At 42.2% G+C, this 11,710-nt stretch overlaps 1 protein-coding gene across 1 annotated transcript in view; it reads right to left on the bottom strand.

Annotated features, from left to right (window-relative positions):
• The window catches only part of LOC107296338 (vomeronasal type-2 receptor 26-like), a 29,450-nt gene extending 18,130 nt beyond the window's left edge, over positions 1-11,320 (bottom strand). The window contains exon 1 of the mRNA XM_015825683.1: positions 11,219-11,320. Within this exon, the coding sequence (XP_015681169.1) occupies positions 11,219-11,320 (102 nt within the window). The remainder of the gene's footprint in view (positions 1-11,218) is intronic.
• Positions 11,321-11,710: the final 390 nt, after the last annotated feature.

The raw sequence follows: 11,710 nt of genomic DNA, 5'->3' as shown, positions 1-11,710 counted from the left end.
CCTGACCTAGGGTGGATTTTACATTGGGTTTTAAATATTCGGAAGACGCAACATTAAAATTCGGTTTAATTCGGTTTTAAGGGGGGGATTGTATATATGTTCTGGTTTTAAATATGTTGTGCGCCGCCCTGAGTCCCTGTCGGGAGAAGGGCGGCATATAAATTAAATTAAATAAATAAAATAAATAAATAAATAAATACCTATAATTTCTTTTTAAAAATTAACAATGCAATCACTTGTGCCTTCTAAATGAGCTCCTTTGATGTTGAGGGAGCCCAGATCCAGTCACAGAGAAAAGTTCTCCCAGGTAAGGAAAGGTGTGAACTTGCTCTATTGCCTCCTCATCGATTAGCCCTATATGGCAATGCTGTCATTTTGAAAGACCATAACTTTTGACTTTGACTCATCCATAATCAGTTAATTATTATGAGAATAGGAGCCAAGTCCTCTTAACAGCACATGCAACCCAAATGTCATATCGACAACACTTTTATCTTATCTTTTGGCACATATCAATCCTACTTCTCAAGGCTCCATTGAGCCCCAAACACACTCTCAAACAAATGAACAAAAATGGGGTGAAAGGGACCATGGAGGTTTTCTAGTCCAACCCCCTGCCCATAGCAAGAGATCCAGACAAAATGAATGTCCAGTCTCTTTTTGAAAATCTCCATTAATGGAGCACCCACAACTTCATGAGGCAAGCCGTTCCACTGATTAATTGTTCTCACTGTCAGTGCTTGTAGAAAGGGCTTTGAGCAGGGTCAACAACCTGAGCTCCATTTGAAGGGCAGTCAATCTCTTCCATAATATTTCTTTGTTTACTGCGTCAAATGCTATAAAGGCAGCAAACCATTATTTCCTCTGACTGATATTTTTGTAGTTAGATGGTTCAAGACAAAAGAATTGTCAAGAGTGGATCACATCTGCCTAAAGACTGCTGGTTCTTCTACAAGGAATCCACTTTTCATCCACCTACTATCAATTCTTTTCAAGTGGACATTTGCATATATTTTAGTCACAATATCTGTTAGAGAAATGGGCCTGGAATTTCTGGGGTCCTTTTTAGTCCCTTTTTTATATATCTTCTTCTTCTTGTGCCATATCCGTTATCGGACGTTGGCGATCATGTTGGCGATCCTGTTTTTATCAGCAGCCGCACGAAAAAGTGCTGCTTAGTTTTGTCCAAACTAGTCCCTTAGATTTTGAAGCCACGATGTTCTTCTTCTGCCTGTACCTTGTTTGCCTTCAATCTTTCCCTGGAGGATTAAATGGAGTATGCTGTATTTTTCTCAGTGTCGTATAACATGTCTGAAATATTCTAACTTTCGTTTTTTAATTGTTTTGATGATTTCCCTTGGCTTTCCCAGGCGGCTTATCACCTCCTCATTTCTGATCTTGTCAACCCAACTTATACATAACAGCCGCCTGTAAATCCACATTTCAAATGCTTCTAGTCTCTTCAGGTGGCCTTCTGTCAGATACCAACTCTCTACTCCATAGAGCAGGATAGAAAAAATATAACATCTGACAAGCCTGATTTTCAATCTTAGGCTTATGTTGTGACTGCAGAAGACCTTTTTCATTTTGAAGAATGCTGTTTGAGCTTTCTCTATCCTTGTCTTTACTTCAATGGTCATGTCCCAGCTTTCATGTAAATTAGAACCGAGGTGCGTGATCCTTTCAACTTTTTCTAAATTCCTTCCAAATTTATTGGTGGTAAATTAACGGGTTGTCTGCTGATGACCATGATCTTGGTTTTCGAGGTGTTAAGCTTCAAGCCATATTTTTCAGATATTTCTGTGACTCTGTTGATGAGGAGCTGAAGGTCTTCATGCTTACTGGCAAGCAGAACTGTATTGTCAGCATATCTTAAGTTGTTGATCCAAACACTGTTTACTTTGATGCCAGCATCGATGTTCTCCAGTGCCTCGTTGAAGATTGACTCAGAGTAGATATTGAACAACAGTGGAGACAGAATACATCACTGTCTGACCCCTCTTCTTATTTCTGCCTAGTCTCACATTGGCTACCTGATGCCAATATAGATTCTTTAGGATTTGGATGTCTTTGTCATCTAGTCCCACTTGTTTCAGAATTTCTAATTGTTTGTTGTGTCTTATTTTATGAAATGCTTTTTCAGAATCAATGAAGCACATGTAAACACTGTGATTGACATCTCTACAATGCTGTACAAAACGTGAATGCTGAATAGCGCATCTTGTGTACCAAAATTGTTTCTGAAACCAAATTGTGTGTTACCTAGATGCTCCTCAATTTTGTAGTATATTCTTGTGTGAATTATTCTCAGGAATATTTTCATTAAGCTTATTGTTCTGTATTCAATACACTTCTTTGCATTTATTTTTGGGGGGATTGTCACAAAAGTTGATTTTAGCCAATCATTTGGTATCTTTCCTGTTTCATATATTTGATTGAAGAGCTGCAGTAAAAAATGGACAAAACTCAGCAGCACTTTTTTGTGTGGCTGCTGATAAAAACAGGATTGCTAACATGATTGCCAATGTCCGATAACAGATATGGCACAAGAAGAAGAAGAAGAAGAAGTAAAAAATTCTTCCCATTGTCTTCCAGCAATTTTAAATTTTTTACTGGGATATCATCAGGTCCTGTGGCTTTTCTTGTTTTTGCTATTTTTATTGCATGTTCAACCTCCTGCATAGTGATGTTTGGTCCAGTTGTTATAATTCCCATATCTATATCATCCCTACTGTCCTCAAAAAGTTCTTCAATATATTCCATCCATCTTTTTAGTTTTTCATCCTCATCTATGATAATTTCCCCCTCTTTGTCAACTAAGTTGTTGGTTTTCTTTTTGTAGAGGCCTGCTGCTTCTTTCACTTTTTTGTGTAAATTGAAATTATCATGCATACGTTCTGTCTCTTCTATTTCCTTGCATCTTTTTGCAAACCACTTTTCTTTTGCCAGTCGAATTTTTCTTCTAATTGTTTTCTGCAATTCATTGTATTTTTCTTTGTTTTTATTTTTATAAGGTCTTCTTTCATCCATGAGATGAAGAATTTCCTCCGTCATCCATTGTTGTTTCTTGTGGTACCCCTCTCTCTGTTTTGAATTTGTTACCTCTACTATTGCATTTTTAAATTTATTCCAGTTCGCTTCTACATCATCATCATTCAGGTTGTTGGTTTCTCTTAAATGAATTTCTAGTTCTTCTTTTATCTTACCTCCATGTTTAATGATGAAGTCTCTGTCAATCCTTGGTTTAGCAGGATTCGGGTTTTTCATCCTTTTTAGTTTCAGCTGGACTTCGGCAAGTAGTAGATTATGATCGGATGGTACATATAGGAATTACAATTGCCATCTTTGACCCAAATGGGCATGGCAGATATTATTTATATGTGAAAAAGTATCTGTCAATGGAGGGTCCCACCAGTCGGGATATTTCTTGAATTGTTCAGCTGGTAGAAATTCCTCTCCAGAGGCCATATTGCTCTTCAAACCATTTATGATTAATTTGATCATGAGAATTTTAAGGCAAAAAATAGTTGATACGTTGCCTAACATATTTGTAGATTTTTAATAAAATGGTTAGTTAATGTTAGTGGCCGATAAAGGTTCATAATACATATATGTTTCATCATCAGTAGGAAAGGTAATCCCATAGGACTAACCCGTAGGACTTTTCCATCTGTACTGCACATTCCTATTATACAGAAGATCTTTTGATTGGATACAGAGCCTCTCCTTACCTTCACAAGTGTGCAGCAGAAGCCTCTAAGCCAGTGATGGTGAACCTTTTAGACCGAGTGCCCAAAAACTGCCCCAACCCCCGTACTGCCCCAGCCACACCCCAACCCACCCACAGGGCCACTCAACTCCATGGCCTGCCGCAGATCGCCCAGGTGGCCCAGGAGCACCATGGCAGCCATGCCCTTCATCTGTGCCCCACAGCTTCATCTGTTTGCAATGGGGCGCAAGGGCGGAGTCTTGTCCCCACTTCCCAGCTGCCATGTCCTTGGCTGCGCTGCTCCAAGCAGGCCATGCCTGGGGGCGACTCTCCTCTAGGGGGGCTGCTGGTGTGGAGGGGGCCGTGGAGGGAGGTGGGGCTGGGGCGGCAGCACATATGCCCAAAGAGAGGGCTCCAAGTGCCACCTCTGGCACTCATGCCATAGGTTCGCCACCACTGCTCTAAACAATTGGGATGATATCATGAAAAGACAGATTTCTTTTGATCTTTTGTATATCCCAATCCTTATTTACAACACTTACAAATGCCATGATGAAAAAGATTATTTGCAGCAGAATCAGTTCTTAAACACCCTGATCATGAGGAAACTTTCATCATCCAAGCTGATGGTAGTGATGTTGCAGTGGGCACAGTCCTCCTACAAAAAACCTTAGGGGGAATCTGCAGCCCTGTGCCTACACTTCATGAAAGCTTTTGGAAACAGAGAGGAAATGGGCTGTTTGGGAGAAAGAGGCTTTTTGCGGTGAGATGGGTGTTATTAACTTGGCACCATTTCTTGGAAGGGAGTAAAATGCCTTTCAAAGTATAGACTGATCATTATTATTATTCAAAATTATCTTGAATTACCTAGAGAAGACATGGTTGGATCTATTGCTTACATACCAACACCCCACTTACTTTACAGAAAGGGAATGACAAACACAAACCTGTGGGACTTTGTAGGTGCCTCCTAATGTTGACATCTGGATGGAGATGTCTCTGATAGCTCCATCAATAAGAGCCAAAAACGTGTCCTTCCTTCCACAGTTATAGTTGGGAACATTGGCTTCTCCAGTAGAGAGCATGTCCATCAAGGCATCTGAAGTGCCGAGGGTGTTATCATAGTTGTCATGGATGTTGTAGCCAAGTGTGAGATTTTGCAAGAGCCGGGGATTCTCCTTCACCAGTTCAATATTGCAAATCATGCGTAGTATGAAAAACTTTCCAGTGGATAAACTAGCGTAAAATCATGATCATGTTAATATTAGCATCACCAACAGCAACAACAACAAAAATACTTTTTCTCCATTTAATCATCTTTTTTCTCTACAAACTAGCTGAAACATAAGCCAATATTGATCCAAAACTATGGGCAAATGATAGTTACCCATCACCTTTTAATATTCTTAGTGTTGAGGATGGGGGTAGTCCTCAAAAAGATTTAACAAATCAGAAACATACATTATTTTTACCAGTATTAATATTATAGCCCAGAATAATTCAGTCATTAAAGAAGAACCACCATTAAGGGAAGTAGATTTTTGATAAGTGACCCAGAGAAGCTGTTCTAAAAACAAGTCATATTCTATTATTATTATTATTATTATTATTATTATTATTATTATTATTATTATTATTATTATTATTCGGTTATAAAAATATGGAAATGGTTGGGCAGAGGAAATTAGAACTATTTTAATCATTACTTTCAACCAAAGTCAGTATTCCAGTCATGAATTTAGAATTGAACAGAAAGAGAAAAATAATGTGGACTTCTTTCAGGTTTCATTTGCCTCGTGTTTCTACTCTCAGAAAATAAGGCAAAAGAGAGGGGCTGTGTTAATCAAAAGGATTCAAAAAATTTGTCAGAACCTGTAATATAAGAGTAAGTAAAACAAGAAAAAAGAAGAAGAGTGATAGAACTGTAAATGGAGGGAATGAAACTCCATCTCATGACTTACAGCCGAATCTGATTAGAAGGAGCCAGGTTGAAAGGTAATGTTGCAGATGTTATTCCTGATGGAGAGATGACTATACCAAGGAGAAGATCTCCTGGCCTATAATAGCTCCATGGCTTTTTTCCATCCTGGTTATCAAAATTCAGTGGGCACTTCATTCTCAGCTTCCCAGAGAGTGGCTGGGACAGCAGCAGCACCAGAAGCAGAAGGAGAATCAGGATGTCCATAATTCATGGGGCGGAATCAATCTCCTTACTCTTTCTAAAAAAGAATTAGAATTCAAAGCACTCTGACAGGGTGGAATATCCAGTGGCTTTCCTGATTCAGACAGAGAAACCAAGATTCACCTGAAAGAGAGAGAAAATATATTCAAGAGCACAACTCCTGTCTGTCCTGTAATGTGAGCCACAAAAAGCATAACCTGTGATATTTATCCTTTTCTGAGGCAAGATCCCTTCCATGTTGCTTCAGTCTGATGTTTACATCAAAGGCGGTCACTGGAGACATAGGAGAAGAGGTCTCAGAGACAGGGATGGTGATGATTGCAGTGAGAAGGAGCTTCTGCTCTTGGGATCCTGAACTTCTTCCATGTAAGGAGGGGTAGCTGGAGAAAAGCACGTTAGAGAAAAGTCACAGATACACCCGTTGGGGCAGTGTTCTCTAGTGGTCTTAGTCCTTCCTGTTAGGACACGTCCAGAAAGTCATGCTGGATGGAGATAGTTCAACAGCCAGGAAAGTGACTTCTGCTGTCCTTCAATGGGGTCTCTTGCCTCCAGAGGCTGCTAGGGAAGGTCACCCAGAGTTATGGAGTTTGGTGCCATTCTAGGTTGGTGACACTTAACTCTAGTGCTGCCTGTGCTTTATCTCCATGGAAGCACTCAGTATCCTTGAACCCAGCCTTATGTTAAGAGTTTGGGATTTTCTTTTCAATGAGATCTCCATGTATCCATCCTAATTTGGAGCTGATTTTATAATTCCTTGTAACTGAAGTGAAACTTCATTTGCCACCTGTTCTAGATACATTTTTTTGCATGAGAGCTGGCTAAGAGGCAGGAAAGGGACAGCCTGGGATAGCACCATTGGCACAGAGAGAGAAAATTGTAGAGTGGGTAGAAGTTTTAGTTTCCTTGACACTTTCTGTGTTGTCTTTCCATATTGATACAATGAGAGCCATTAATTTTTGACATTTCTTGGTTTAAATAAAACAATTGTGCTGTTAGTTGGTGGCAGCTCCCATAATGCGATGGGTGGTGTGACCTGATTTCTTGCCACAACCACCCAGAAGTTGGTTTAGGGCAGTGGTGGCGAAACTTTTAGAGACCGAGTGCCCAAACTGCAACCTGAAACCCACTTATACATCGCCGGGTGCTGGGGGCGTGGCCACTGAATGGGCATGACCAAGTGGGTGTGGCCACCAAATGGGTGTGGCCAAGTGGGTGTGGTCACTGAATGGGTGTGGCCAAGTGGGCATGGCCACCGAATGGGCGTGGCCAAGTGGGCATGGCCACCGAATGGGCATGGCCAAGTGGGCGTGGCCACCTCGATGTTGCTCCTGAGGAGAGATGCCTGTGGGGGCCGGGAAGGATTGGGGGCGATCCAGGGGTTCTCTGGCGGGTGAGGCAGTGGGTAGGAGGCTGCAGGGTGAAGTAAGGCAAGGGACGGGGCAGGGCAGGGGTGCCATTGCCGTGGGGCAAGGCAAGGTGAGGCAGGGGCTAAGGCAGGTTGCAGACAAATGGGGGCTCCGGTGAGGAGGAGGAGGTGGAAGATGGTTTAAGCAAGCTTAGCAACCAGAGTGGGGATCCCCCCCCACAAAACAAACGTGCTTCGTGGGTAACCTCAAAGCACAACAGAAGAGACCAAACCTGCTGCAACCACCCAGCAGATGGGAGGGGAATAAAAACCAAACAGCCCCCCCACCAATCCTCAATGAAAGCCTCAGAGAGGGGGAAGAGTGCGGACAGGCGGGTGTCTTGCTCAGATGATGGCTTGGAGGAGAAGGGCAGCTACACCCTGTCCCAAATACTGTCCTCTCATGAAAACAGGATGAAAACTCCAAAAGCCGACAAGGAAAAAAAGTTAAAACAGAAGAGTGTCTCATGATGGTTTTCTTCCCCACTTCCTTCTAGCTGCAGGCTAAATATGTAAAGACCACAAAAGAAAAAACTTGTCTTTCTCTCGTTTTAATTCAGAAGGAAGGAACGGGAGGATTGGGGGGGGGGTTGTTTGTTTCAAAGGAAGGGAAAGAGGGGCTGGGGGAGCATGGCAGGAGAACGGTGATGGCGCAAGCCTTCTGGCTATGCAGGGGGGCATTGGGGTGCGTTCTTTTTAAAAGAGTAAAACGAGGCAAAAATTAAAAATCCCCCACTCACTCCACCTCCCAAAAACACAACAACAGAGCTTTCAATGATACAAACAAGCTTTTATTGAAAAGTAAAAGTTTGCATTTGGCATGCTTTTAAAGAATTAATGTGATTTCTGCTGTTGTATGCCTGCTGATAATTTATCTACCCTTGGCTCATAGTTTGTAAGTTTGAGAGCAACATATGCAGCACTCAGGTCATCTGTTAATCTGCTTCTGGTGTCAGATTTGATATCATTCAAAGCTGAAAACAGATGCTCACAAGCGTAAGATGATCCAAACAAAGTAAGGAAAGCAATTCCAAGTGCTTTCATGGATTCAAAATTATCTGGCAGAGAATTCCACACTTTGAGGATTTCCTTATCAGAACTAACTGTGCTGTCCTTTGTCATCCCTTTCATCTTCTCTAGTGTTTCATGCAGGTTTCTAGATAGTATTTTCCTGAAATCCCAGTAGCTCCATTTCCAGATTTCCTCAATCTAACCACTCTAAGGAGGAAAGATCAAGTTCTTCAAATTTGGCTTTATCTGGAGAAGTAAGAAAACACAGGGTTGTCTCCATCTTACGGAACTGTGAAAATCTGTTACTAACATTTACCTTTGCAGCTGCTACAATGCTAGAAAATTCCTTGTAGATTTCCTGATGGCTTGTAGGATTGTCTGCAAATGTAGAATTTTCTAAATGAACTTTTAGACTAGGAAAATATTTCAGCTTCCCACTTTCAAGGTCTCTTTCAAAAACCTGCAGTTTTCTCTCAAATGTTTGGATGTCACAAAACATCCTTTCTGCTGTTTTCCCTGGACCTTGTAATTGTTTGTTGAGCAGACTGAAGTGGTGTGTAAAGTCTGTAAAAAACATGAGGTTGGTAAGCCAGGCCATATCAATGAGCTGTGGATATTTTTGCCCTTTTTCATGCATAAACAGCCGAATTTCATCCAAGCAGGCCACAAATCTATCCAGGACTCGTCTTCTGCTCAGCCACCGGACATTATTATATATAAATGAACAATCATACTGTGCCTGAACCTCCTCAAGTAGTACTCGAAACTGCCAACAATTCAGAGCATGAGCCATGATGTAATTCACTATTTTTGTGACATCTTTGAGGACATTGTCAAATTTTTTGTTCCTTTCCTTGGCACAAAGAGCTTCCTGGTGAATGATGAATTACTTTATGTTTTGTTTCTTGAAGAAACAACTGTATGAAACCATATGTTGCCCACACCATAGAAGGTGCTCCATCACTTGTAATTGAAACCACCTTTTCTGGTCTTATGTCTTGTGACAAAAAAGCTTCCTTCATAACATTGTAGATATCTACACCTTGTGTTCTTTCAGGCAAAGACATCAGTTTCAGCAGCTCCTCTCTCATGATGTCACCAACAGCATAACGCAAAATTACTGACAGCCTTGCATGGTTATTGATATCTGTGCTTTCGTCCAAGCACATGGAGTAACAGGCTGCCTTTTGTAAGTCAGTGGTGAGCTGCTGATTAACATCACTTGCCATGCACTGGACTCGATCTTTAACGGTGTTTCTGCTCAGTGGTATCTCAGAGATGCGTTGAATAATTTTATCCTTGCTTGGGAAATCATGAAAAAGAGAATCACTTCCAGACAACATGGCCGTTTTGATAATATCCCCATCAGAGAGGGGCTTACCATGTTTTGCTATGCACAGTGAAATTTTAAAACTGGCAGCTGTCAGATGATTCATTCTGGAAAGATAGTTGGAAAAACTAAGGTGCTGGGAATGATAGCTCCTCAATTTCCCTTCAAGAAACTCTTTCCTTTCATTATCACCAAGTTGGGCAACATTTCTGTGGTTGGTTTCAAAGTGCCGTCTGACACTTGATGTGCGACACACAACACTTTCGTTGCATAGAACACATAATGCTTTCCCACTGCGTTCAATCACTCCAAATGACCATGTCCTGGCCTCTTGGAATAATCTTCCACTATCTGTTTTTGTTTTTTTGGCTGTTGTCATTTTTGGGTGGATGTACAAGACCTGGAGTCTAAAAAAACACAAAATTTAAAAAAAATGAAGCAACCAGTACAAATCTATCTCTAAATAACTAACACTATTAATTAACACTAAAGAAATGGATATTCCCTGAATCAACAATCTAGGAAGGGGGAATTAAACAATGAAAGCAGTGTCTTGGATTTTACAGGTTGTTGGAAAAGTACTCGTTCGTTTTACCAGATACTGAAAATAGCAGAGAAATCTGAAGCAGAATGCCTGTATTAGTAGATGCAACTGAAATAAAATCTGGACAAAGAATGGTCAATAAAGCATTCTTGGTAGTCTGTTTTATCTTTCCTAAAAAGCTGTAACCAATTTCCTCACCTAACTTTGCAAACCCTGTGGGTCCCACGCCATTCCATATACCTGCAAGAAAGCAGCTGCAATCCAGGTACTCTAAAAGGGCTTTTCCAGTCGCCTAGCAAGGTGTCAAAAACTTGATGACCCCCCCCAAAAAGGAAAAAAGGGATAAAGTACAGTAGTCCTCACCTTACAACAGTTCACTTAGTGATGGTTTGAAGTGACAACGGCACTTAAAAATGTGACTTAAGACCATTTTTCACACTCTGGCGCATGCACGCCCACCCCTTGCTGCTGCCACGAGGCTGGGCAGCCGGTGAGTGTGAATGCAGCCTCGTTGGGGCCTGCTGAGGCCAGCAGCCAGCTGAGGCAGCTTCAGACACCAGGCCGCCCCCCCTACTATTGCCACCACTTACCAGGCTGGGCAGCCGGCTGAGGCAAAAAAGACAGCCCCGGCTGCCATTAATGCTGTGCTGCCACTGCATGTATTTTAATGCATGTTTACCCTGCCTTTAAATGTGGGGCCAAGATTTATAGAATGTTAGTAAATAATAAATAAAAACAGGCTGCTTTCATTTGAACCATAGATTATAGTGGGGATCTGGAGGGATTTTCTTTCAGTGAAGATGAAAGAAAATATATAAAAGAGAGGGAATAAAAAGCAAAACAGAAAGGAATAAGAAGAGTGAGAAATGGCATGGAGGTTATAGGTTTCCTGGATCAGAAATAAATAAACAGAAGAATTAAATCAGTTTTAAGAGAATAAATGGCAATGAATGGAAGAATCAAACCAGTTTTAAGGGAATAAAAGGAAATAAATGGAAGTATTAAACCAGTTTAAATGATAAATGGAAGAATCAAACCTGGGCGGTGGCGTGCAGAGCAGGCCAGGAGTGAGAGTCCACCGGCGGCTTCTGCCCGTCGGGCTGAGCAGGCGGCACACTCGGTTTCCCAATGTGCGCCATGTGGGCTATGCGAGGCAGGGCGTGAGGTGACGCAAGATGCCGGCACTGGGCGCTGCAAGATGCTGGCGCTGGGCGCCACAAGATGGCGATACCAGCAGGGTGTTCCGGGGCTGCTGTGCTGGGCTTGTCCACTGTGGCTGTGGCCAACCCATGCAAGTTCGGTGAGATCGCTCTGCAGAAGCAGTGGCAGGCCGAGGAGATGGTGCCGTGCAGGCTGCGCGAGGTGGGGCATGAGGTGACACAAGATGCCGGCGCCGGGTGCCGCAAGATGGCAGTGCCAGCAGAGTGTTCCAGGGCCGCTGCACCGGGCTCTTCATTCTCAGCTTCATCTCCCTCGGCAGCCGCCGCCTCATCTGCTATGGCTGCAGCAGCGCCCAACACACGCAAGTT

The sequence above is a fragment of the Protobothrops mucrosquamatus genome, unplaced genomic scaffold (genome assembly GCF_001527695.2).
Source record: "Protobothrops mucrosquamatus isolate PMUCROS unplaced genomic scaffold, P.Mucros_1.0 scaffold2756, whole genome shotgun sequence".
NCBI classification, from domain to species: domain Eukaryota; kingdom Metazoa; phylum Chordata; class Lepidosauria; order Squamata; family Viperidae; genus Protobothrops; species Protobothrops mucrosquamatus.
Note: the sequence above shows the minus strand (reverse complement) of the source record. Positions and strands in the feature narration are given on the sequence as shown.